General features: G+C 46.9%; 2 protein-coding genes across 3 annotated transcripts; one reads left to right on the forward strand and one right to left on the reverse strand.

Moving 5' to 3' along the window:
• Window positions 1-5,723: 5,723 nt before the first annotated feature.
• DUSP18 (dual specificity phosphatase 18) lies at window positions 5,724-14,270 on the reverse strand. The gene is made up of 2 exons (XM_059408835.1): window positions 14,181-14,270; window positions 5,724-11,518 (listed from the first exon to the last, which is right to left on the reverse strand). Exon 2 carries the CDS (start codon window positions 11,447-11,449, stop codon window positions 10,883-10,885), a length of 567 nt encoding a protein of 188 aa, XP_059264818.1. The 5' UTR covers window positions 11,450-11,518; window positions 14,181-14,270; the 3' UTR covers window positions 5,724-10,882.
• Window positions 14,271-14,684: 414 nt separating this feature from the next.
• C8H5orf52 (chromosome 8 C5orf52 homolog) lies at window positions 14,685-20,469 on the forward strand. Of its 2 annotated transcripts, none has more exons than XM_059408833.1 (3): window positions 14,685-15,084; window positions 16,109-16,217; window positions 19,019-20,469. In XM_059408833.1, exons 1-3 carry the CDS (start codon window positions 14,762-14,764, stop codon window positions 19,214-19,216), a joined length of 630 nt encoding a protein of 209 aa, XP_059264816.1. In that variant the 5' UTR covers window positions 14,685-14,761; the 3' UTR covers window positions 19,217-20,469. The 2 variants fall into 2 exon arrangements, with proteins under 2 accessions (XP_059264816.1, XP_059264817.1); XM_059408834.1 differs by having other exon boundaries at window positions 14,685-14,982; window positions 19,019-20,468.
• The last annotated feature ends 7,197 nt before the right edge of the window (window positions 20,470-27,666 follow it).

The following is a 27,666-nucleotide window of genomic DNA, read 5'->3' on the forward strand; positions in this document are numbered from 1 at the left end:
CCCCCGCCACGCGCCGGCTCTCTGGCTCCGCCCCCCGCCCCTGCCCCCCCCCCCCCCCCCCCCCCCCCGTCAGCCTCCCCCCAACCTCCTCCCCCCTATCCAGCTTCCTGCTCCACCAGAAGCCTATTCTCCCTCTCCCTCTCCCTCTCCCACTCCTGCTTGTGTTCCCTCTCTTGCTGTGTGTCAAAAAAAATTAATAAAATAAATAAACAAACAAACTCAGGGCAGCAACAAGGGCAGGAGCAGCTGGGAAAGCACCTAAAATCCTGAGGGGAATCCTTCCCTTGGACCAAAAGAGCCTTGTTCTAAAAAGTGTGTATGGAGGGAGGGAGCGCGGGTCAGGGGAAGGAATTCCCATTGCCTTTTCTGTCTTTGCCTGGCTCCAGAGCAGACCCAGCCACAGAATGTCTGCAGCAGAGCAGGGAAGCCAAAGGCTCTGATTTCCACATGGAGGACCTGGGGATAGGTAGCCTTGAAGACTCCAAAATGTGGGGGAGATCCTGGAGAGGAAGGAGCTGGGGAAATGGAGCCTAAAAAGTTGCATATGAACTGCCAGGCTCTAGGCATGGATCTGAGTCTAAACAGTATTCCAGTGACTTTCAGAACTAAACTAGGGAGACCACCCAGACTGGCCCCTGGGTGGTACAGAATTAGGATAGATCTAAAGTACATTGCCAAAGTTTGGAAAATAGAACTGACACTGGAACTATGGCCCTTTGAATGACATTCTTTTTCTTTAAGATTTTATTTATTTCTGGGATGCCTGGGTGGCTCAGTCGGTTAGGCCACTGCCTTCAGCTCAGGTCATGATCCCAGGGTCCTGGGATCGAGTCCTGCATTGGGCCCCTTGCTCGGCAGGAAGCCTGCTTCTCTCTCCGCCTCTGCCTGCCACTCTGCCTGCTTGTGCAATTTCTCTCTCTCTCTGACAAATAAATAAATAAATAAAATCTTAAAAAAAAAGATTTTATTTATTTCTTCATGAGAGACAGAGAGAGAGTGAGAGGCAGAGGGAGAAGCAGGGGAGTCTGATGCAGGACTCGATCCCAGGACCCCAGGATCACAGCCAGAGCCGAAGGCAGATACTTAACCGACAGAACCACCCAGGTGCACCAGCTGTGTAGATTTGAAAGATCTTACTGGCTTTATTCAATGATTCATGGATCTGGCAGCATTCAAACTACCAGAAAGAAAGAAGCTCCAAGGAGCTGTACAAAATGAAAGACTTTTTTAAGCAGAAGGGATTAGGTATAAGGAAGTTATTTTAGGCAAAAAAGTGGGTAGATTACTGCAAGGTTATTTTTCTTTAGGGGATGTCAAGGATCTATCAGGCAGGTTATCTAACGAGTGCTAATCAAGCAACTCCTTTTTTTTTTTTTTTTTTTTTTGGTCAGAGAGAGCAAGCACAGGCAGAGTGGCAGGCAGAGGCAGAGGGAGAAGCAGGCTTCCTGAGAAGCAGGCTTCCTGCTAAGCAAGGAGCCCGATGTGGGACTCGATCCCAGGATGCTGGGATCATGACCTGAGCCAAAGGCAGCCATTTAACCAACTGAGCCACCCAGGCGTCCCTTTTATTTTATTTTTTTAAAGATTTCATTTATTTCTGTGCACCTGGGTGGTTCAGTCATTGAGCATCTGCCTTTGGCTCAGGTCAGGATCCCAGGGTCCTGGGTTCGAGCCTCACATCAGGCTCCGTGCTCCGCAAGAAGTCTGCTTCTCCTTCTGCCACTCTCCCTGCTTGTGTTCCCTCTCACAGTGTCTCTCTGTCTCTGTCAAATAAATAAATAAAATCTTTTAAAAAAAGAAAAAAGAAACACCCTGTTTCATCTTTTAAAAAAAGATTTTATCTATTTTTGAGAGAGAGAAAAAGAGCACACAGGAATGGGGGGGGGGGCAGAGGGAGAAGGAGACTCCCTGCTGAGCAGGGAGCTCAATGTGGAGCTTGATCCCAGGATCCTGGGATCATGACCTGAGCCTAATGCAGATGCTGAACTGACTGAGCCACCCAGGCATCCTGATCAGGCAACTCCTGATAGACTGGTTTGAAATTCCATTTCTGGTAGGGCCAAAACTGTAATTAATTTAAGTCTCAGTTTGGTGGCATGAGGCTTAGCATAAATGACTCCATTTTGTGCTCATAGTCTTTGTAAGGACCTATTTAGCCAGAGGGCTTCCATCCGTTAAACAATTACCTTGTTGTTTAACCCTTAAACTGTCCCTGCTCCCCTTGCCCCAGGGGACTTACTTAAAAACAAGTCCTAGAAACCAGCCCCAGGTAACAAAGCCCAAATACCAGGGTGGGTCAGGCCAGGTGGAGACATCCGATCAGTGGGGGGGATGTATACTGTCTCCCGAGTTACCAAGGAGTATGGGCCCCACCCTCTGGGCGGCTTTTGGGCACCAATTCTGACCAAGGTGATAGGTTAATTCAAACATCTACTAGGGTAAATTGTAATTCAGTTGGTCACCTAGCATGACTGTGCAGCTTTCTTTGTGTGTTACAATTTCATTGACCACCCATGTGTGGTCAGGCCCAACCACATGGCCTTTCCCCTTAAAAGCTAGTCTGTGAAGCAGAGAGAGGTGGCCCTCTCTTGTAAGAGGTGCGGCCCTGAATATTCGGTCTGATTCTTGATGCTTGTTGCGGAATAAAGCTTTGCTTGACCTTCGCTTTATATCAGTCTCGCTCCATTTAATCACGGACCATTATTGGGGGACCTAACAGTCTTGTTTTTAACAGTCCACAGGAGGCAGATCAGAACTGAACCTCAGTGGGTCAACTGCCTCCTAAAACAAAACTCATCATTTTCCATAGGATTTAACCAACCCAGAGTCTCAAAACATAATATTGAAAATGTTTAGGATATAATTAAAATTACTCTCCATACAAAGAACCAGATAAGTCTGAACACTGAGATGACCTAGATGGAATTATGGGAAAAAGACTTTACAAATGAAAAGATAAAATGATTTAGCAGAAAGACAGAAGATACAGAAAATAACCAAATAGAAAACTTAAAACTAAGAAATTATATTCATCAAAATTTGAAAATATCAGGGCACCTGGGTGGCTCAGTAGGTTAAAGCTTCTGCCTTCGGCTCAGGTCATGATCCTGGGGTCCTGGAATGGAGCCCTGCATCGGGCTCTCTGCTCAGCAGGGAGCCTGCTTCCTCCTCTCTCTCTGCCTGCCTCTCTGCCTACTTGTGATCTCTGTCAAATAAATAATTAAAATATTTTTAAAAATTGTTTTTAAAATGTCCTGAATGGCCTTGACGAGGGAGCAGGAGGCTGGCTGAGGACAAAGCAAGAGCTGGCGTCTTGCTCACCCCCCACCCTTCCATCCGCTCCCCTCCATAGGTGTGGCATTCCTCAGGCACCCCTGACTGCCATAAAATGATAAATAGTTAACTTGCTAAGATCACAGTCCTGCAAGACAGGAGTCTCCCTTGGTTTGCAAATGTCCTTGAGATTTACAAACAAAGAAGTTACCTTATCAATAGCCCAAATTCCAAAGACACAGAACTCAGTTTCTCAAGCCTAATGTCACCCTCCCCTCCATAAAAACCGAAGGAGGTGGAGGTAGAAGGAAAAGTAAATAAAGTTAAATTTCTTCTAAACCTAAATCTCATTAACAAGGATGCTTGATGGCAGGAATGTAACATTCCACCAGGAGACTCTCAATTGTCTTTACTTGATAGTAACTAAGCCTTCAATATCCTGATAGTATTCTTTGCCCCAATAGCCCTTCTGAATACCCCTTTGTCCTCACCTACCCAACTCCTGCGTATATAACCAACCACCCCTCACAACCCGGGGCAGCCGCAGCTCTTCCTGCCCACGGGTCCTGTCCCCGTGCTTTAATAAACCACCATTTTGCACCAAAGATGTCTTAAGAATTCTTTCTTTAGTCGTCGGCTCCGAACCTCCTCACCCCACCGAACCTGACTTAGGTTCTGGGACTTCATCAGCCTTAGTAGCAGAATAGAGATAATAGAGGGAACTCTGTGAACTTGAAGATAGATCAATAGAAATTAACTGTGACAGTCAGAATGCCTATTCCTTTCAAAGATGTCCCTGCCATATTTCCTAGAAACAGTGAGTGTTACTCTACATGACTTTGTAGATCTAATTGAGGGTATGGACTTTAAAATAAGTATTATCTGGATTACTGGGCAGGCCTAACCTAATCACACAAATCCTTAAAACCAGAGAATTTTCTCTGGCTAGATTCAGAGAGATACAACAGAAAGAAAAGTCAAAGGTATTCAAAGTGTGAGAGGGACTCAACCCCCTTGATAGCATTTGAAGGAATGTGGGCAGCTTCTAGGAGAAAAGATTAACCAGCTGATAGTAAGGAAATGGAGTCCTTTGTCCTACAACTACAAGGAACTGAATTGTCAACAACCTCAAAAAGCTTGGAAACAGAATCCTTCCCAGAGCCTCCAGTAAGAAAAAACACACGTGATTTCAACCTTATGAAACATCTTGACTTTGGCCTGTGAGACCCTAAGCAAAAGATTCAGTCAAGCCGAACCAGACTTCTGACTGACAGAAATTGTGAAATATGAATAGGTATTGCTTTAAGTGGCTAAGTTTATAGTAATTTGTTATAGCAGGTAGATAAAACTAATACATTATCCATTGAACATCAGAGGAAAGTGGTTAAGATATTAATTCTAAATAGATTCTAAAATGTTAAGTATGTATATTATCTAGTGTCACTTCTAAAAAGTTAAATATGTAATTAAATAGAAAATTAAAATGGAATACTTTAAAAATATTGAATAGTCCAAAAAAAAAGGCAGGAAAAAGTAAAACAGAGGACAAGCAGAAAACAAAATGGCAGACCTAAATCCAAATATTGATAATTTTGGTCTAAATGCACCAATTAGAAGACAGATTAGACATGTTTAAAAAGCCCCAACTATATGGTATCTACAAGAAAACCATTTAAAAAAAAATTATTTATTTATTTGAAAGAGAGAGTATGAGAGAGGGAGCAATCACAAGCAGGGGGGAGGAGGGGAGGAGCAGAGGGAGAAGTAGGTTCCCTACTGAGCAGGGAGCCCCATGTAGGCCTCAATCCCAGGTCCCCGGATCATGACCTGAGCTGAAGGCAGGTGTTCAACAAACGGGGCCACCCAGGCACCCCTCTTTTTAAAAATTTTTATTTTTTAATTAATTAATTAGTTTATTTGAGAGAGAGAAAGAGAGACAGATGAGAGAGCACACAAGCAGGGGGAGTGGCAGAGGGAGAGGGAAAAACAGGCTCTCCGATGAGCAAGGAGCCTGATGTGGGGCTTGTGACCCAGACCAAAGGCAAACTTAACTGACTGAGCCACCCAAGTGCTCCAAGAAACCCATTTTCAATCTAACAATACAGTGGATTCAAAGAAAAAGGATGTAAAAAGATGTATCATGCAAATACTACTTAAAACTAGAGTGGCTATAGTCATATCAGGCAAAGTAGACTTCAAAAAATTAAGAAGGGTAAAGGGACACTGCATGTTGAAAAAAGGTCAATTTACAGTAAAGACATAACAGTCCTCAATAAGTATGTACCTAACAAAAAAACTTCAAAATACATGAGACAAAAGATTAAGAGAAGTGAAAGGAGGTATAGGCAAATCCATATTTAAGTATTTCCTACACTCTTCTCTCGGTAATCAATAGACCAAGTAAACAGAAAAACAAGGTATAAAAGAATTGAAACCACCATCAGTCATCATCAATCAATAAACTGATTTTTATTGACCACCCTATCCAAAATGATGTTTTTTTCCTCAAGTGCACATGAAACGTTCACCAAGATAGACCACATCCTACATGGTAAAGTTAACATTAACAAATTTAAAGAAATAAAATCATACAACTTATGTCCTCTGATCATGATGTAATTAAATAGAAACCAGTAACAGAGAACTAGTGGTAAAATTTACAATACTTAGAAATTAAACTATACACTTCTAAGTAATACATGGGTAAAGGAGAACATTTCAAGAGAAATTAGAAAACATTCTGAAATGAACAAAAATGAAAATGCAGTATATAAAAATTTGTGGGAGGCAGGTCTAAAATCAATAATCTAAGTTTCTACCTTATGAAATTAGAAAAGAGAACAAGATACATTTGAAACAAGCAGAACTGAAAAAAAATAAAGAACAGAAATCAATGAAGTAGGGAAGGGAAGAACAATAGAGAAAATAAAAAACATGGTAGGTAATTGTTTAAAAAGATTTTAAAAACTAGTAAACCTGTAGACAAACTAACAAAGAAATAAAGAGAGAAGACAAATTATCATCATTAAGAATGAAAAGATATTTCTGTGGACCCTGCAGATAATTAAGATAATAAGGAATACTATAAATAACTCTATGTGCATATATTTGACAACCTGGATGAAATGACACTATTCCTGAAAATTCACAAAGTACCAAAACTCATCCAAGATGAAATAGATAACTTAGTCATTTTAACTATTAGAAGAATTGAATTCATTGTTAAATCCTTATGAAAAAGAAGTGTCCAGGTCCCAACGGCTTCACTGGTGAATTCTACCAAACATTTAAAGGAAAAATAACACCAATTCACACATCTCTTACAGTAAATAGAAGGGGAGAAAATACTTTCTTACTCTTCCCTAACTGCCTTAATAAAGGGCTTCCTTAACTACAAAAAGCCTATAGTTAACATCACAATCAATGGTAAAAGATGGAACACTTTCTAAGATCAAGAATAAAGCAAGAATGTCCATTTTCATCATTCATATTCATCATCATACTGGAAGTCATAGCCAGTGTAATAAAATAATAAATCAAAGACATTCTGATTGGAAAGGAAGAAATAAAACTATTTCTATTTGCACACGACAAGATTGTCTATATGTAGATTGCCAAGGATTCTACAAAAATGCTCTTAGCAGGGTCACAGGATACAAAGTCAATACACAAAAATCAATTACATTTCTATATAATATCAACAACCAACGATTGGAAACCAACATCAAAATTATTTTTCACAGTGCTCTCCCTCAACTGAAATACTTAGGAATAAATACAGTATAATACATTAAGATTTATATGCTGAAAACCACAAAACACTGATGAAAGACATCAAAGACCTAACTCAATGGGGAGATATACTATATTCATGGATTGGAAGATTCAACAGAGTAAAGGTGGCAGTTCTCCCCCAAACTGGACAAAAGATTTAATACACTTTGAATTGAAATCCCAGTAGGAAAAAAAAAAAAAAAAAAAAAAAAAAAAGAAATCCCAGTAGGAGTTTATATTTGTTGTTGCTGTTACAGACAAGTTGGTTCTAAAATTTATGTGAAAGACAAAGAAAGTAGAATAACCCAAACAATCCTTTTAAAAAGAAAATTGGAGGACTCACTATCTGACTTTAAAATTTACTATAATGCCAAGGTAATCAAGATAGTGTGGGATTGGTGAAGAGAAAGACATATATATCACACAGAATAAAGAGTCCAAAACAGTCCTACAGAAAGAAGCAAGGCAGCTCAATAAAGGACTCAACAAATGTAGTTGAAACCATTAGACATCTATATGAAAAAATATGAGTCTCAAACTAATATTCACACCTTATACCAAAGGATCATAAAAATAAGTGAAAAATTTTGACCCTCAAATCTTAACATTGGAGAGAATCTTTGTGCTCTGGGGTTAGGCAAAGAGTTCTTAGATATGAAGTAGAGTCCACAGATATTGTTGGGTCAGCGTTTCCGGGAATGCAGGAGGAACAACAGAAATAACCGCAGGGGCCTCCATCTTCTAGCCCCCTCCCCGCCTTTCCTTAACCCTTGACCCTCCTGCCAAAAGGGTCACTCTCAATAGGTAACCCAATACCTATGCAGGAAATAGGAGTTTCAAGAGCCCTTACCCCATACCCTCTGGTCACCAAATACCTTACCATATATGGATGTGAGCCCCATGCTCTGCCTTGGCCTGATAAAAGACCCCCGCCTGACACCCACCCAGTTGGACTTCCACTTCCTCACCTCCCCTTTTCCAAGTTGCAGAACCTCGCAGGAGAGTGCCCACCTCCTCCCGGTATGACTTTCCTGGCTCCCCTTCTCCAGAGCCCTGAAACTTCCCTGGAGAGTGCCTTTAATAAATCTTGCCTTGCACCTACCTCATCTGGTGTGTTTACCTCACCTGCGAAACTTTACAGATATGAAGAACAGTCCATAAGAAGAAAAACTGGCAAGTTGCTCTTCATCAAAATTAAAAACTTTGCTCTGTAAAAAATACTTCTAAGAGAAATGAAAAGACAAGCTAGACTGGGAAAAAATATTTACAAATCTGTATCTGACAAAGGACCTGTATCCAGAATGTATAAAGTGCTCTTAACACTCAAGAGTAAGAAAACAGCCTAATTTTAAAATGGACAAAAGAGTTGAACAGACACTTCACCAAAGAGGGTATGTAGAAGGCAATGAACCACACAAAAAGATGCTCAGCATCATTAACCATTAGGAAAATGCAATTTAAAACCACAATGAACTGATACCACACACCTATCAGAATGGCTAAAATAAAAAATATTGGCAGTACCAAATACCAGTGAGAAAGTGGATCTTTCATAGTAGGATGCAAAACATACAGGCACTCTGGAAGTCTGGTAGTTTTTCATAAAGTTAAACAGAACCTTTACCATATAACCAACAGATCAATCCCACTTTTTAGGCATATACCCTAGATAAATGAAAACTTATGTTCACATAAAAACCTACGTACAAATGTTTGTAGCAGTTTTATTTAAAATTTTCCCAAACTGGGAACCACCCAAATATCCTTCAATGGGTGAATATTAAAATGAACTGTGGTTATCCATACAATGGAACACTGCTTAGCTATAAAAAGTAAAACGTATGATTCTCAAAGACATAGTGAAAGCAGCCAGTTACATCCAGAAGTTACATCTTCTATGATGCTATGTATGTGACGTTCTGGAAAAGGCAAATTTATAGGAATAGAGATCAGTTTGGTATGTGCCAGAGGCCTGGGGCAGGGCAGACGTTTGAATACAAACGGGTGGCATAATTTTGTGGGTGATGGAACTGCCCTGTGTCCTGATTGCAGAGGTAGTTACACAAATGTGTTAAAACAGAACTGTACATGCAAAAAAGTTAATTTTATGGTATGTTAATTCAAAATTTTTAAAAATGAAGTTAAAATATGTCCCAACCAATTTCTCTTTGAAAAGACTATGAAAGAAATTTTCCATCTGGGTTTCTTCCAGAAAGGCTGCTTTGCACCAGCCCTGTTGTTTGTGGGTCTGTTTATTCACCTGTAAAACAAGAAGTCTAAAGCAGGGATTTTCCTTCTCCCTTGCACCCTAAAATTATACCCCTGGGCATGCCCTTTATGGAAGTGGGGATGGGATAGGTTTGGAGGGAGAAGGCATTTGGCTTCCACTGGGCTCTGGACTCCCAGAGCTGTTGTGCTTTTGTCTGTCTCATATATTGTTGGTCTGAAAACCTCTGGATTAGATTAGTTGGTCTTGAGTCAGGCCTCAAGCCCCTGGGGGGGGGGGGTTGAAAAATCCTGGATTTCTGGGCTTATAGGTGGGGCCCATTCATTTGTTCCCATGGACCCCAGAGGTTAGCCAGCACTGGCATTAATGGTCAGCAATCTAAACAAGGCCTTTTGGGGGAAGCTGGAAGTGTGCTCCTCGCTCTAGGACCCCCAGTCATTCGTGGATTAAACACAATATAAACTCTGAAAAGGCTAAAAAGTCCAGGCCTCTTCTAAGGTAGGGTCTGAAAAGCCTTTAAACCACATTTTTCCCCCACAGGATGACTTTTTGGAAGAGCACTTTGTAAACAAGTGAAGGGCTGTGCACAAATGTGGGGAAATGCCATCGTGAGGATGACCACACTGACCCAGGCCAGCAGGGCCAAAGCATTATTCGTGTCAAAAGTTGCTACCCTAAGCACCTACCCTGTGCCAGGCCCCGTGTTAGGGATCTTTGAACCTCCATGGCAATGCTGTGATTTCCAGAAAGGGCTGTCATTGCTTAGACAGATGAGAAAGCTGAGGCACCAAGAAGTCTGAATCCCATGGGGAGGAGGTGACAAGGCCAGGTTCTGGTCTGCAGCTCTAGCCTTGCAAATCAGTACCTGGGAGAGGAATGCCTGAAACCTGACATCAGGCCTGCTCTCCACATGTGCCCCCCAGAAGGAAGCTAATGCCACCTTCCGTCAAGGGCTGGCAGGGGACTGCCAAGGGTACGTTGAGACCTTGCCATGTACCACAGCACTCAAAATCGAAACTATTTTTTAAAAAATTCTTATACTGTGGAATGCTTTCTTTGCAAACTATGTCATGTGTAAATCCCATCCAGAAAACCAGAGTTGGAGCCCTGTGGGTCGAAGGTGGAAGCAGGGTTGGCCTGGGCCCCCAAGACTCCCAGAGCACCACCCAAAGGCCACTTACCTAGTGGGTTGGCCCACTTACTGTGACGCCACGATGCTTAAGGCTCTGGCTTTGGGTTGGCTGACTCATTCCTGGGTTAGTCGGTATGGGCGAGGGCAGCAGGATTCCAGGCTTGCCAAATGCTTTAGGTGCTAGTCTATCTGGCCTGGGCACTTGCCTCACTCTTCCCCTCTGGCCAGCAGCCATGACCTGTCACTCACAAGGGTAGGAAACTTCTCTGCACCCCTGTATGTTTAGTGGAGTTAATCTTTGAAGATAGGGATAATAAGATTAAAAGCTACAGCACCTTTCCTTTTTTTCCTTATGAAAGGCCTCATCTGTTTTTTTTCTGTATCAGCAGAAGTGAAATGTTTACATTCAGGTCTGGGTGGAGGGTCCACAGCAGATCTGCACCCCTGACCTGAGTGTGGGGGGCTGGCAGGATGGCTCACAGAGGAATCATCAAACAGACCTCCTTCTCGTAGATGTCAGGGATCACTCCCATCGGGGAGCTGACCATGTGCACGGTGTTCTTGCCGAACAGCTGGAACTCGTAGTGGACGAGCTGCTCCCAGAAGCCATGGTTGGGCCGGATGATGGGCCGGCATGACCTGGTCCATGCGTGGGCGTCCCGCAGGGACATGGCGTGGTACTTCATGAGGTAGGCGAGGCAGAGTGCGGCAGAGCGGCTCACTCCAGCGGCACAATGCAGCAGTGTGCGGCCCTGCTTCACCTCCACGCTGTGGATGTGGTCAGCAATGGGATCAAAGAAGTCACAAAGACGCGAGGTGGGGGTGTCGGCCACAGGTACCTGTATGTACTGGATGTCCTCGTATAAGGTATTTACCACTTCGACCGAGACGTTGATGACCGTGGTGATCTGGTTGCTGGCGAGCAGGAGCTTGTTGTTGGCAGCTGCCCCATTGCTGATGTACAGGCTGCTGGTGATCTGGGAGAGGCCGCTGACCGAGGGCTGCCGGAACTGAACCGGAAAGGGACACGGGGGTGCTGTCATCGGGCCAGGGGGTCAGCGGCCAGAGAGGCACAAAGGCTACATCTTTCTGTTGGGTTGTGCCATGGAAAACTGCAAGAAGGAAGAGAATGGTTGGAGAGCAGGAGCCCAGCTGGGCCGGAGAGCCAACACCAGGGGATTTCTGGGATATGGATGGTTGGGTCTATAACAGGATCCCCAAGGCGGTCCCCTGATCATCACAGCAGAGCTACCCTGAAATCTGATCTCCAAGTCTGGAAGTCAAGGCTGCCCTTGAGGGGCTCCCCATCTCCAGCTGGGCAGGCTGACTTGTGTCAATCAAACACAAAGGCCCTGGCCTCTCTGTCTAGGTTCACACAGCCCTCCTCTCCCTTTAAGTGGGAGCCCCTTGCACAGTCTTGTTTCTGTTCTGACGTTATGTTCAAATCATAAGACTCTGAAGCAGTGACATGAGGAGTCACTGGTAGTATGAGAGGAGGGTCTCAGCTTCCCAGCTCCAAGAACCCTCTGAAGAAAGTGAGGAAACCCTCACTTTCCCTGTGAAAGTGACCTCAAATTATAGAGTCCTATATCATTAACCAAGCTCCTGCACCTTGCCTCTAAGGAGAGTGCCTAGGGAGGAAGGCAACTGACAGCTTCCTGAGGCCAGCATGAGGGACACTATAGCAGCTCCCAGAGCAGCAAAGGGGCCTCAGGTAGACAAGCTGTACCAGCATGATGCTGTGTGCTGCAGGGCTGTGGCAATGCACACAGGGAGGGGGACAACCCTGCTTTCTCCTAAGAAATCCCAGGCCCTTCACTCTCCCTGTCTTAAGCAAAGCTGCAAAAATAGCACAGTTTCCCCTACTCCACTGAAATAGGAGTATTCAGACTTAGAGCACAATTCTCAAGGCCAAATGGCAGTCTTCATCAGGCAGAGACAAACAAGGAGCAGAATTCTGTTCCTCTGCTTAATATATTTCAGTGGCTGTCCACGGTCAGGATGAGATGGAGCCCCTTAGCTTTATTGTCAAGGCCATTTGTGGTCTGGCTCCTGCCCATCACTAGCCTCTTTTCCTCCATCCTAAAGGGCCTTGGCTATGCCGAGCAATTTGCAGTGCCATATGGATACCTGGTCCTCCCTGGCCCAGGGCCTTTGCCTTTCCTGCTCTCTTGGCCCAGAACCCTCTTTCCCGACAAGTCTACCAGACTCTGATCTGTTTCATTCAGCAGAGGACTTGGGATCTTAGCTAAGGGTCACTTTCTGAGGGAAACCTTTTGGATCCATACCCCTCCCCGAGGTTTAATAAGTCCTTGCTCCAGGCTTTCTAAGTCCTATGTGCTCTGCTTCCTACCACTTCCTAAAGACGTAGTTTGGTCTTGATTCAGGATTCACTGGGAATTTGGGATTCTACTAGGATTTGCTGTAACTGTCTTTACTCTTACTGTAACACCAATGCTAAATTTGGTGCTTGATAAATATGTGTTGAATGAGGAATGACTTCAATAGCCATGACTCTGCCATCTCAGAGATCTTCTGGGGAGAATGAGTTTCCTGGCCTTGTTTGTCTAGAATTTGGGGTAAGAGCTTGGTGGAGGGGAGGGTGGTTCCTTAGCTGCTGGAGAAGAAGGCCAAAAGCTACAAAGGAAATCCTACCAGCCAATGCCCTGGAGTCAAATGCATCAGGCTCACCCCAGGAAGGCCAGATGGGGCTGTTTGCCTAAAGTCATGTGGGGGCAGAGAAAAGCTCCCCAGCTCAGCTGAAAGCCTAAATACTAAGGGATGTCCCATCACTCAAAATAATGGATCCTTGTCACCCAAAAAACCCAGAGAAGAGTGGACCAAGGGTCCCCCAAAATAGTGCCCAGTGGGCAACAGGAATAGAGGAACTGTTATTCAGCACAGTGACAACAAGTGTGCAGAGACACTTCTCTTGAAGGTGAGGGTAGTGATGCGAGAAGAGACTTTCTCATGCTAGTCAAGTGATATTTATCAGGCTCTGTATTAGATGCTGGGGATACTGAAATGTACAAGACAGTCACAGCCCCTTCTTTCACAGAGCTCAAAGTCTAGTGGGAGAGACAGACATTAAATAGCAATTATAGGCACAACAGAGCTGGAAAATAGGATTAACAGTGCCTGTCTCATAAGGATCGTCTGAGGATGGAAAGAAGTAACCCGAGGTAAAGTGTATGACACAGGACCTGACACAGAATAAGCCCTTATAAACATCTAACTATTCTTGCTGGTGTTGGGGACATTGAAATGTAGGGCTTTATGGGAGTGAAGAATAAAGGGATTTATTTCAGGCTCCGGGCCAGGGAGTTGCAAGGATTGCCTCAAGAAATGAAACGAAGATCTGAAGAACATTTAGTGTGTGGGGGAGGGTGGTGGCGGTTAGTTTCACCATTTTATAGCTTACAAAGCCTTTGGCTTCCTTCATCTAGTTCGATCTTCAAGCCGACATAATAAGTGTCTATGGTTAATATCTCCACTTTACACACGGGAAAGTGAGGTAGAGAGGAGACAAGGAAATGTCTAGGGTCACAAAGCAAGGTCCGAAAGCTGGTCTTTCTAGTCTCACTACGTGTGGGAAAAGTCGGCAAAGACCGCGGGGCGTTCATTAATCCCAGGTTATAAGCGTGGAACGAAGTCCACGGCTTGACAAGAGCAAAGAGCCACTCCCACGGGTGAGCCTGCCGGGTTTCCTGGGGAGTTGACGCAGGAATGGGCTCCCTCGCCTGCTGGATGTCAAGACCACCCCCACAGTCTTACCTCTCTCCCGTGGGCGGGAGGGCAGGTTCGTTCAGAAATCAATCGCGCCCGAAGCCTCGGGTGAGGGTCTCGGGGAGACAGAAGATCGGTCACCATCTGGGAGCCACAATCCCCCGCTGCCCAGCGCTCTGGTTTCCATAGCAATGGTCCCTCCTCGCGGGGAGGAATCCGCTGTGCCGGGTCTTCTGGAAACCCCGGTCTCGTCTCGGTTCCCTGGAGCTGCCCCGCCGGGTCTTACCCCGTTACCCGCCCCGCGATCACGCGGGGGCCACATGAGTCCCGGCGGAGAAGTAGAATCAGCTCAGCGCGCGGCAGCCGGCTCCACCTCGGCCAGCCAGTCTCCACGGCAACGCGCCGGGCTGCAACCACGGCGGCTGCCGAGGGACAATCCTGCTGCGTCCTCAGCCTCCTAGACTCCGCGCATACGCCCCGCCCCAAGGTCCTACCTTCCGTCACGCGTCTCTCGGGCAACGCGTTTTGCTCTGCGCGCGGGGTGGGCCCAGGGATTCACTCCGCTTCCGCGCGCTCGCCCTCCGAGCTTGGCTCAGGCTCTGGCTCGCTTGGCCGAGTCGTTCTCTAGCATGGTAGACTCGGCTGCCAAGCAGTCCAGGCCCTCGGTCACATGGAACCTGGGCTCGCCATCAGTTTCATTGGCCTCCCAGGCGACCACCAGTTCCGGCACCACCACGACCTTGGCCTCCCGGCACGTTAGATTCATCAGCCAACCCGAAATCCACGTAGCGACCCAGCCGCAGATCTGCTTCCTGCGGCCGCGGACCGCGCAGCAGCCGGTGCTCTTCAGGTTCGGCCCTGGTGCCCAGGCCTTTACCAGATCCCCGTTCCTCCAGCGGCCCTTGGGACCTCGGCCTTGGTTCCCCCGGAGCCCCGAGCACTTCACAGCCGGGTACTCTCTTAAACCCCAAGCGAGCCAGGCTCCTTCCCAGTGCAGCTCTTCGCACCCTCTGGAGCCTGGGAACCCAAACGCCCTCAGCAGCCTCTTTAACTGACCGAGCCACTCAGGCACCCCAGAAAGATAGTATTTTTTTTTTTTTTTAAAGATTTCATTTATTTATTTGACAGAGATCACAAGTAGGCAGAGAGGCAGGCAGAGAGAGAGAGAGGAGGAAGCAGGCTCCCCGCTGAGCAGAGAGCCCAATGCGGGGCTCAATCCCAGGACCCTGAGATCATGACCCGAGCCAAAGGCAGAGGCCTCAACCCACTGAGCCACCCAGGCACCCCTGGTATTATCCATTCTTGACCAATTCTTCATTTTGGCCAAATTTTTACCTCTGGTTTCACCTAGGGCACCTGGCTCCAGTCCATACCTCCCCCAACCCCTCCCATCCCATCTTAGGAAGACTCCTCAAACCTCTTTCCACCACAAACTTGGCCTCACTTTTCTAAACTTCTTCCAAAACCCTCTTCCCTTAGAATTCCTTCTTCCCTTAGGATTCCTCTATTAACCAGCCTAACCTCCAGCCCCCCTTTGCCCTGCTTCCTCTGATCCCTCCCCCTGCCAAGTGCCAAGCACATGCTCCCCACTTAACCCCAATCAAATTTGTCCCTCTGCACCCTACCATACAGCTTTTGCTCTTCTTTGAGACCCCCCACCTCCTGTTTCATCATATTTTTTCTTCTTAAGCTGGCTGCTTCTGAGGACAGTTCTTTTTTGTGGACTGCTGTGGGCCTTTCAGGATGACTTTTCCTCTCAGCATCCAGAAAATACCCGTTTAGTGCACATTTTCTGCAAGAAGCAGCCTAGGTCTACTCCCTGCTCCTCTGACAATTATGACAACTGTGCTTCTGTGCTTCTCCTATGAATCCTGGGAAAGCCTCAGTCACTCCCCACAGACCCCATCAAATCAGTCCCTGTCCTAGCCTGGGCCCCAGCCATCTCACCCTGTGCCACTTTTCCCTCCCATTTCCAGCCTAATGAATTCTAGCGAAGCAGCGGTGAAAAAGTTTTTACCCAAGAGTAACTTATCTCGGGTGATTATTCGTGACAACCTCAGTGCACAACGAATCTATGAGATGGAGGTAAGGTCATCAAAGATTTTGCATTAGAAGGTGTTTGTGGCTTGACCCATGTTCACTTTACTCTCCCCAGTAGCCTGGGCTGGGGTGGGGTGGGGAATCACAGATTTTAGAGTCATTAAATGCATCCTTAGAGGCTGCTTGGGATAGGCACTGTGTTGGGCACTAGGAAGAGGCTGGGGAACACGATGGACTGTGAGAATGTACTCATTTCTTTAAGTGGAGCAGGAAGCCCAGATTTGAGTTGCTGCCCCCTTCTTGACTCTGTTGACCTCTCTCCATGTTCAGGGCCAAATCTAGATGGGACTGTGAGATTCTGACATTAAAAAGAGTAGAAAAGGCTCAAGAGATGGTGCTAAAGCCTCTTAAACGCCAAAGAGACCAAAAGAACAGGGGTCTGGGTGTTCCTTCCTCTGCTAAACTTCAGTGGCATGATGTTGTGGAAAGAGAATGGACTTGGCAATGGATGAGAGAGCTTTGTGTGACCTCAGGGGATGACATTTCCTCCAGGACTCCCTTTTCTCATTTGTAAAACAGGATCTATTAGGATCCTCTCAGTTGTAGGTGACTCAAACTGAACATGAACTAGTGCAAGCAGAATAGAGAACAATGTGTTTACGTCATCAGGATGGGTAGGGCAAGGTCACCAATATTTGGGATGAGAGGAGCCAGGGACTCCAGTACCATCGGAGGTGTCTTCCACTTCCCCTTTGCAACTTTTTTCTGTGTCGTTGTGCATGTTGGCATCATCATCAGGCTGGCTGTCCCCAGTGAGTGTGGCCACAGGAAACCCTGGCCTGTAGCCTAGAAAGGAAATGGAGTGCTTCCACTCTTGGCTCACACTGGACAGATCCTGGAGAAACTCCAGTTGGCCCAGGGTGTCTCACTGGCCCATCCTTGCCCCAGTCAGTGTGGCCAGGTGGTGTGGGCTCTTTTGATTGGCCCAGGAGGGATTGGCCAGTTTCTATCACCAGCAGGGGAGGGGATGTTCTATCCCTGGCAAGTGGGCTGAGGATCTGTGAGATGCTATAACTGGAGACTCTCCTGAGGTGCTTTATATGAACCAGAGGGCTGTGCCCCCCTCCAGGCATCCAGAAGTTCTCCTTTTTTTTTTTTTTAAGATTTATTTATTTATTTGACAGATTACAAGTAGGCAGAGAGGCAGGCAGAGAGAGAGGGGAAAGCAGGCTCCCCGCTGAGCAGAGAGCCCGACGAGGGGCTCGATCCCAGGACCCTAAGATCATGACCCAAGCTGAAGGCAGAGGCTTAACCTGCTGAGCCACCCAGCCGCCCCCAGAGTTCTCTTTTTAACACTGTATTGAGCCCTTATGTGTTTTAGGTATTTAACATCCATATGTACTATGTATTATGTATTACTTTATTTTTTAAATATTTTATTTATTTATTTGACAGAGATCATAAGTAGGCAGAGAGGCAGGCAGAGAGAGAGAGAGGAGGAAGCAGGCACCCTGAGATCACGACCCGAGCCAAAGGCAGAGGCTTAACCCACTGAGCCACCCAGGCACCCAATGTATTATGTATTATTAATAGTTCAGGAAATTGAGGCTCTGAGAGACGGAGTAACTTCACTAAGGTCACACAATGCATCACTGTAGATTTGCAAACCTGGGTCTGACTGACATCTTCCCTGAAGGGTAAAGACTGTCTTCTCCTTGTTTGTAGACCTGGTGATTTGCTGAGGGCCCAGCCTGTAGGAGCTCAGTGGCTAGGACGCCTGAGTGGCAGCATGGCGGTGTTTCTGTCTTGCTCCCGAAAGTGCTCACATGAGAAGAAGAGGCAGCTGTAGCTAGCTACTGGTTTCTCAGGACCTTGACAAGAACCCCTAAAACCCTGTGTCTTGGGAATCATCCGAGCACACTCTGAGAACACACCCATCCCCCCTCTTCATTCCTTGTTCCCAAGATCCACTTAGGTTCTTGGCTCAGGCTTTGTTCCCTTTCTCAGATTATCATGGCAACCCTGACTGACCTTCATGGAGCTCTCCTTTGTTTACATGGTGCTGGGTTCTGAGACGCTGTCTGGGCTTAGAATCCCCAGGAGAGTTTGCGAAAATGTCAGCTCCCAGGATCACCTCTCACCTGGTTCTGTTTTCACATGCGCATCCTTCGAAACCCAATCCCAATTTATAAGTCAACCCTCCACGAGGCTTTTCTCCATATCTCCCTTCTTGGAGTTCTGTACTTCCTGTAGGGATGTGTCACTCTCTGCCTCACTTAGAAGTGTTTGGGCACGTGCCCGACCTTCCTGACTACGTTGTAGTTGCTCTGAAGACCCGCAGCTGATTTTTTTAGTGTCCATTTCACAGCTAGCTGTTTGGAATAAGCAAATGAGTGAGCAAGATGAAGGATGTGCCTTCCTAGCGCTTACAGTCTTGGAGACAGGACAGAAATGATATGCTAGACAAAATAAATGAGGTCCATGTGATGTAGGGAATGTCAGAGACAATGTGTGGGAAGCACTAAGTGAATCATAGGCTCTAAGGATCCTTCCCCACCCCCACATCTCTTTCTGACCAGTTTTCCAATAGAGATGTTGAGGTCCAACTCAGGCCCCTGGGCTGCAGACTGTCAGAGGTACCGTAAGGATTATGCAGTTCCATGTCCACATTTTACAAAATAGGGAAACGGAGGCTCACTAGGAGTCAATCTATTTAGGGAATATTGAGTCCACCCAGCCCATTTTCCACCACCTCGGCAGCACAGGTGTCTCGCTTTCTGTGAAGTAGCCTCTTCATCCTCACATCAGCTCTGTTTTTTTTTGTTTTTGTTTTTGTTTTTTTTAAGATAAGAGCCTCAGACAAGACCAAGAGAAAGATGAGCCATTTGTATGACCACCTGAAGAAAAAGTTCATGATAGACCAGCTCAGGAAGCTGGGGCGCTGGAGACGGGAATCCATGACCATCCAGCAGTACCTGGATAGCATCCGCCTGTACAAGGTCCACTTCAAACTCCAGCGTAACAAGAAAAGCCAGCCACCCTAGTCAAGGCGGAATGATCTTCCCCCCATGTTCAAGACGATGAGAGGCTGTGGGCGGTGACGGCAGAAATCACCCACCTACACCACCGTAGAACTACAATAAAATGAGACCAGCGGACCGTGGAGCGCAAATGCTCTCAGCAAGTGTAATACTCCTTGCCCTGCCCCACCACTCCATACGTTCTGGTGAAGGCAATGCTGACGGTCCTGTAGCTGCCTGATTGGGAGGAGGCCCAATCGAGCCTGGGCTTCCAATGTTAAGGCCAAGATCGAGCTTTGGTACCCATGTGTCTGAACTGAAATGTCAGGCCAACTGTCCTGGGACAGGGTGTGGTACCTTAGATGGGAAGGATTCAGTAGTGCGACTGGCTAGTGGCGAGGGGTCAAGGTGAGGCATCGGACAGACCTAGGTTCAGTGCTCTATCTGCCACTGTGTGACTTTGTAACATCTCTGAGCCTCTGGTTCCTTATCTAAAAGAATGGGGTGGTAGTGAGGGAACCTGCCTCCTGGAGCCAGTGTGAGGATGTGGAGTGCTTGGGCCAGGGCCCTTCGTTGCGGATGGCTCTGATCCTGATGGCTCTCGATGGCTTCCAGCCTTGCCAGTCCCCACTTCCTGGCCTCCCTGCTGTCCCGACTACACCCTGACAGTCCCCACGTTGTCCCTTTACATGCACAGGCCCCTCATCCAACATACCCCTCCAGCCCCCCAAGGCTCTCAGGAAACTCTTCATTCTTCAAAGTTTATCTCAATGCTATTTTCTGCACAACTTTTTGGATCTCCTTCTGCTTCCTGCCTGCCCTTCCCCCAGCCTCCCCTGCCTTTGTCACATGGGTTTCCTCTCCCCTCTGAACTTGGATTTCCCAGGGTGGCTTCATTCTGCCTTGTGTGGTAGAACAAGAACATTTGGGCATTTGTCCAGGCCCCTAATTAGATGGTACAGTCTTTGAGAGCAGGGACCAAGGATCCTCCAAGATCCAGTCCAGGCCTCTCCCTGGACACTTCCCCCATGAGGCCTCAGTAGAAAAGGCCACTCCTTGCTGTGCCCACTCCTCTGTCTGCACCGGGTTTGTGGTTCGCCATTTCTTGTTTGCTCACTGTCTCCCTGACAATGTGAATGTCTTAATGGCGAGGATGCCAACTTACTCATCTGTAACCACAATGCCTAGTAAATGGAGTTGACACTGAGTGTTTTCTGAATAAATGACTCTTCCCCTTTGTATTATAGCGTTAGCACAGGGCACAGAGCAAGAGCCTAGTATATATGTTTTTTAAGTGAATCAAGTCCCCTCGTTTTACAGATGAGGGAACTGAAGCCCGGAGAGGTGACTTGATTGGCCTAGGGTCCTGCCACAAGTCAGTGGCAGAGAACTAGAAGCAAGTTTCCTGACTGCCACGGAGCGGTCATTTTGCATCACAGCACCTACTAGGTAAGAATCTCTGTCCTCTGGGTGGCTTTTGGAAGGCTTCCCCAGGAAGTCCTCACTCTACCTGCTCCGCATCTTGCCCCTCTCCAGGCTTGCTGCCCAGCAGCAGGCTTTCCCCTAAACGGAACAGCAAGAGCCTGATCTGGTTCATGATGTTTTTCTTTCCCTCCTCTATGGTCTCCGTTTGAGAACTGGAGTGTGCTACTTTTCAGTGGGGGGTGAAAATAGTCTTTTTCTAAGCTCTTGTCTCTTTTCTTGGCTGATCACAGCTGATTAGAATAATTGATTTTAAAGATTTACAGTTTATCATACAAGCAATGTGGCCACATCTGTCAAAAACCTCTTCTGGTAGATCAACCACTGCTGGCACTTTGGTGTCATTCCTATCTTGGTGTGTTTGTTTCCTTTCAATAGGTATTTTTCCTTGGCCATCAGCCAGTGTGCCAGGAAAGGGGAAAGGCTGTGGGGATCTTAGAGTCTTCAGAGGGCCCACCGAGCAGTCCCAGCTCCTCTTTCTCTAAACTGTCCCTAGGAGATCTGCCTGCCTCCAGGAGCTCACTTAATGCAGCTTCCCTGAGCCTGACTCCAGTCTAACCTCCAGCCGCATATATCTTCCCGGATGGCTGGCCTTGGCGGCAGGTCTTGGCGTCCTTATACTGTGGCCCAAAGGACTGAGGGATCCCCTGGGAGTGAGATGTTAACCTAGTGGGAAGTCACTTTTATAAGTCACCAACTCACCTCTGAGTGTGCAGACTCTGTCTTCCCATTTTTGCATTAAAAACTGTGGGATGTTGCATTTAAGCAGGGGACAAGCAGCAGTGGAATTCTGGATAGGCCACCTAATTTGTTGGGGAGGAATAAGAAGACTAAATGGAAGAAAAATCAGCAAGGGAAGAATGGAGGGGTGAGGGATGGGAAGATATTATTCGAGAAATAGAATCTTGAAGCTAAGGAGAGGTTTAGAGAGTCTTTAGTTCGGTAGCTGCTGTGACACATGTGCACATGTGCAAAACTCTCGGTTCAGATGAAGTCTCACCTGGAAGCCCATTCCAGTAGTCAAGACTATCACCGTATTAACATTTATTCAGCACTCCTGTGCCAGGCACAAGGCTCAGCTCTTTTCAAACATGATTCTTTGAACCCTCCCAACAACGAAGTAGATAATTTTATTTTATTTTATTTTATTATTTTTTTTTTTTTAGAATTTATTTATTTATTTGACAGAGAGAGATCACAAGTAGGCAGAGAGGCAGGCAGAGAGAGAGAGGAGGAAGCAGGCTCCCCGCTGAGCAGAGAGCCCGATGCGGGACTCGATCCCAGGACCCTGGGATCATGACCTGAGCCGAAGGCAGTGGCTTAACCCACTGAGCCACCCAGGCGCCCGAAGTAGATAATTTTATTAGCCCCGTCTAATAGGTAAGAAATTGAGACCCAGAGAGTAAGAATCCCACCTAAGGTTGGGCAGCTAGTAAATGGCAAAGGCTACCATATGCTTGTCTCGTTCTGGAGACCATCTTCTAACCACCATGTGTTAAGTTCCCCATCTTTATTACTCTCGTTGGGAGTGGAGGGCCTGGAACCTAGAGCCTTCTGGAGTGTGATTTCAAGGGTAGTGTTGCAAAGGCCTCTGCTGTAATGTCAGCTGGACAAAACTCCAAGTCTCCCTTCTACCAAGTGGCTTAGAAGACCTTGTCAGTGATCCTGGGATGGAGATAGGCTGTTTAGGGAGAGTTAGGCTGGGTTAGGGAGATCTAGATGAGTGGGATGGAGTAAGGCACAGGAATCTCTCCTACTGCCCCTTAGCTGTGAAGATGTTCTCAGTTTCACCCTTGGGCAAGCTCATGGAATATCCTTTGTGTCTGAAGAACATTCCAAGGGCAGGGACAGATGAATGATACTCTTCAAAAAAAATTTTTTTAAAATTCAATTAACATATAGTATATTATTTGTTTCAGTGGTAGAGGTCAGTGATTCATCAGTCTTATATGACACCCAGTGTTCATTATTATTATTATTATTATTATTAAATATTTTATTTATTTATTTGAGAGGCAGAGATCACAAATAAGTGGGGAGGCAGGCAGAGAGAGAGGAGGAAGCAGGCTCCCTGCCAAGCAGAGACCCCAATGCGGGGCTCGATCCTGGGGCCCTGGGATCATAACCTGAGCTGAAGGCAGGGCTTTAACCCACTGAGCCACCCAGGCGCCCCCCAGTGCTCATTATATCAAGAGCCCTCCTTAATGTCTATCACCCAATTACCCCATCCTCCCACCCACCTGCTCTCCGGCAACCCTCAGTTTGTTTCCTATGATTAAGAGTCTCTTTGGATTGTCTCCCTCTCTAACATCGTCTGACATTATTTTTTCCTCTCTTCCCCCATGATCCTCTGTTTTGCTTCTTAAATTCCACATATGAGTGAGATCATCTGATAATTGTCGTTCTCTGATTGACTTGCTTTGCTTGTCATTATACCCTCTAGTTCCATCTATGTCTTTGCGAATGGCAAGGTTTTGTTTATTTTGATGGCTGAGTTGTTTCCATTGTGTGTATATACTGTATCTTCTTTACCCATTAGATGAATGCTACTCTCTTTTAAACAGATCAAGTCTGTTTGAGCACACCTTCAATTCTTGCTGAAAATACATTTCCTCCCCTCCTGCCCTATCGCCACTATCCCCTATATACCTACCCTGTCACTACTTTAGAGTACTTGGAAAAACTTCCCAGTTTAGAAGACTTGCCAGGGACCCAGTGGACCGTGTTTTCCTTCCCTCTCCAGAATTTCTCCATGCCCTGGAACAAAGGGAGGGAAGTTCTATTTACTGAGCACCTGTTAGATGCAAGGCACTTCATATCTTACCTCATTCAGTCCTCACGACACTTGTCAGGTAGTGTGCCCATCCTACAGGTGAGACAACCGAGGCACAGAGAGGCTAAGGAATTTGCTCAGAGTCAGTAGGTTTGAGCCAGGCTGCGAGACGCATAGGGGACTCTCTTTCCATATCATCCGGTCACTTTGGTGATCCACAGCCCCACTGTGAGCACCAAACTCAATTCCCTCTGTGAGGGAGTCCTGTTGTGGACCTGTTCATGGCCCTGGTCTCAGACTCTTCTCCACAGAGGTCAGTGACACGGCAGGAGTCCTGGATGAGGAATCATTCCCCTCATGGCAGGTCAGGGGCAGTGGTTTCGAAACCCCAGCAGGTGAGTGTGGAAGGGTGCCTGGGTGGCTCAGTCCGTTGAGCATCTGCCTTTAGCTTCGGTCATGAACCCAAGGTCCTGGAATCAAGCCCCACATCAGGCTCCTTGCTCAGCAGGGAGTCTGCTTCTTGCTCTCCCTCTGCCTACCGCTCTGCCTGTTTGTGCTTTCTGCCTCCCTCCCTCCATCGAATACATGAATAAAATCTTTAAAAAAACAAAACAAAACAAAACAAAACAAAACAAAACAAAACCCCAGCAGGTGAGTGTGGAGCAGGCTGCCAAGGGGCTAGGCAGCTAGTACTCCAGCCATAGCTTATCAGGGAGCGGGGGAGGCAGCTAGCTTCTCCAGCTGCAGTGAGGAGGAAACACAGAGTTCTTACATATCCATCCCATTAGTCTACCCATCCATCCATCCATCCATCCATCCCTCTGTCCATCCACTCAACTCTCCATGTGGCCCTTCAGCACACAGTCCGAATACAAAGGAAGAGGAACTAGTTTTCTTGTTGCTGTGATCCTCAGTTTTCCTGATCAGTGTGGGGACATGGGGTGACCTACTCACTTGGACTGCCTGTGCCTGGATTCACTCTGACCTTGGGCAAGTCACTTCTCCACTCGGAGAGTTTGTGGGGCTGAAAAAACCTGAAAGCTGCCTGCCTTGTTGTGCAGGTCACCTGGGCAGGTAAGGAACTCATGATGGATTTGGGACTGGATCGCAGGACGATGCCACACTCATTTGTAAAATGGGAGTTGGAATCCTGTCTCTCCTTGCCTCCTGGGATTGTAGGGAGGAGCCCACAGGGTAAAAACGGTGGGAAAGCTCTCTGAGGCTGGAATGTCCCAGAGGAGCAACCCGAGGCCAGGACAGATCCCACAGTAACCACAAGGGGTCAGCAGACACTTGTGCGTTCAGCTATCATCTGTGGGAAGGCTCAGGCTTGTGCGCTGGGGTCCGGGAGGGTGGCCAAGTCATTTCATTCCTGGGGACCCATAACACAAAGTGGTGGGGACGTAGCCCAGTCCGGCTCCTTGTGGAATCCAGAAGTGTTACTCCGGGTGTTACAGTACAGAGCCTGGTCCAGCTGCTGACTTTGGAACTCTGTGCCGGGCTCTGAGAGCTGAGGGGGCAGAGCCAGGAGCTGGCCTGGGACTCCCTACACCCCCAAGTAAACTTCCTTTGGGCTTTAGTTTTCCCACCTGCAACCTGGTGGCTGATATGGAGACTTACTTCCAGTTCTCAGATCCTGAGATGTGGCAAAGGGCTTGGCACGCAATAGTGCTCCCTAAACACCAGCATTTGAATGGATGGGAGAGACGTCTGCTCTGAGCAAAGCCAGCCTTATACAAAATGATAATTTAGGGTGAGTTTTGCTTTACTCATGTATTTATCACTTCGCAGAATGATTCCTGATGAGATCATTTCAGCCAGTGTACTCCTCTTGGGAGCACTTCCAAGGTTTCACCGCTGGAGTGAGCCCCGGGGAGAAGCTCTGTGTGACGGTCTTTCTCAGTTCTTCCTGTGGCTCACCAGCATTCACCTTCTGCTTCGATCAGCATGTGTTTTTTGAGCTCCTTGTTTGGCCCTCTCGAAAGTGCTAGAACAAAACTGACTCAAATTACCCGCCTTCATGGAGCTTACATTTGAATGTCTCTAGGGGGGAAAAATGAATCAGATGAAAACCCTGATTGTTGGTGGCTGGTGCCTCCTTTGGGCTCTACAGAGAGAATTATATGGGCTGTATCTGCCCTGTTCAACCCTTCGGCCACTGGAAATGCTGCCCACAAGCCTGGAAGGCTGCCCATGTCTTCATTCCTCACTCCGGAGAAAGGTCTCGTTCATCTGATGGATGTGTGCTCTGTAGCTGGATGACTCTGAGTCAAAATCTTAGCTCTGTCTCTCAGGAGAAAGTTATTTTACCCTCCCCCTGACCTTGGAGCTTTACTTTCTCATCTGAAAATGGGAATAATTGTGGTACCTACCTTCGTAGTGAGCTCACTGAGCTCACACTCAGTGAGCAAACGCTCACATCAGCAACCCGGCACGAGGCCTGGCCCCTTGCTGGGTAAATGTGAAGGGGGTTGGGGTGTAATTGTAATTGTTGTGATGTACTTGAAGTTCACATGTAAACCTTGAGAGGCAGCCAGGTGCAGGACAGTGAGCCCCCTTCCTTTTGCTCTGAGACCTTGCGTGGCATACATCCTGTCTCTGGGCTTTGGTGGATTTCTCTCTTCCCTCGGATTTCAGTTAATCCTTCAGGAGGAAGAGGTTGGACTGCGATATACACATAACCCATTAGTCGGTGAGCACCTTGTGGGAACGTGGTCACAGAGCAGTGGTCAGTCACTGGGGCCCCAACCAGGCCTCCGTCTGGTAGTTCTACTGGGCGAGTACACAGGCTCTGCAGGATAAAATGGTCACAGGGAAAGATGGTTCCTTGGCTTTGTTTAAAAAGCAAATTAGAGGGCCAGGAGCATCTGAGCCTGTGGAACCAAGCTTTCCAAACTTATTTTCTGTCCTTCTTCCCAAGAGCCAAACTTCATGAATTCTCTCTCTTCTCCAAAGAGGCCTCTTGATTTTCCAGTTGGAACCTCTGCTCCTACTGTTTACCCTGCGAGGGACACAGCCCTCCCTCCTCTCCACTTGAAATTCAGCTCAGACCCTTTAAGGGCCTGGTTTCTGCTCCACCCTCATGAAGCCCGCCCTGGTGTGAGCTTTCCCTTCCTGGATGAGATGCGCCCCGCCCTCTGTCATACCTGGTGTTACTGTCCCTCACCATATTCCCTTCATTCTCTAATGGGACTGGGAGCTCCCACTGGCAGGGCCTGGACAAAGGGAAGCTTGGCTGCCCCTTTCTTTGTGAAATTTGCATTATGTACCACTGACCATATTCTTTGGAACTCCCGGGTCATTTCCCAGATGTTTTCTGTTTTCTTTTTCCTTCTACTGCCTCAGAGATTCATGTGCTCTGTCACTGAAGAGTCATTGACTATCCAGAAAGATTTTTTTTCAAAGGTTTTATTTATTTATTTGACAGAGACAGAGATCACAAGTAGGCAGAGAGGCAGGCAGAGAGAGAGGAGGAAGCAGGCTCCCCACTAAGCAGAGAGCCCGACTCGGGGCTCTATCCCAAGACCCTGAGAACATGACCTGAGCCTAAGGCAGATGCCCAATGACTGAACCACCCAGGCACCCCCAGAAAGATTTTCAAACACAGCCTATGATTTCTATCACTCTAGGCAGAGGGCAAATCAGAGGTTGCTAACCAATAGTCCTCTTGGGGCTGACAGTGTGGGTGTTGAATTTGGTCTATGTTTTCCACTCTCGAGGTTAAGCACTATAGGTGCAGTATTCAAGCTCTGATTAGCAACAGCTCCTACCATGATTTTTGACCGAAAGCAAAGAGCACTTACTCCCTAGCCCCTGAAGACAAGTGAGTTTGTAATCACCCCAGAGTGTGAGAACACGGGTTCCTTTAAAATATTTAACTAGTTTCTACAACTTTAAACTTGCTCTTTATAGAAAAATGAAATATATAGTCAATATAACGAAATGGGAACTGCCCTCTTGCTCCTCTCTGGGACCACCAAGTTAACGGTTTTCTCTGCATCTTTCCAGAAATGTTCTAAGATCACAGGTCCTTAAGATGACGTTCGTGATCTTCATAAACTGTACGTAAAATGTTAGATGTAAATGCTGATTTGTATATTTTCTAGGTTCCATCATCATCTTATGGGGGTCCACGATCCCCCCCATCCCCCCCCCACATTAAGACAACTGACTTTGAGACTTCTAGTTCAGGATGTGCGACTAGCACCCATGTTGACCT

Source organism: Mustela nigripes, chromosome 8 (assembly GCF_022355385.1).
Source record: "Mustela nigripes isolate SB6536 chromosome 8, MUSNIG.SB6536, whole genome shotgun sequence".
In the NCBI taxonomy this organism is placed as follows: domain Eukaryota; kingdom Metazoa; phylum Chordata; class Mammalia; order Carnivora; family Mustelidae; genus Mustela; species Mustela nigripes.

Excerpts from the sequence above, each read along its gene's own strand:
- C8H5orf52 (XM_059408833.1), top strand. The coding sequence starts at position 14,762 with ATGGTAGACTCGGCTGCCAAGCAGTCCAGGCCCTCGGTCACATGGAAC. Across the intron at positions 15,085-16,108 it reads CCCGAGCACTTCACAGCCGG|CCTAATGAATTCTAGCGAAG; the intron begins GTACTCTCTTAA and ends TCCCATTTCCAG. Across the intron at positions 16,218-19,018 it reads AACGAATCTATGAGATGGAG|ATAAGAGCCTCAGACAAGAC; the intron begins GTAAGGTCATCA and ends GTTTTTTTTAAG.
- DUSP18 (XM_059408835.1), bottom strand. The coding sequence starts at position 11,449 with ATGACAGCACCCCCGTGTCCCTTTCCGGTTCAGTTCCGGCAGCCCTCG.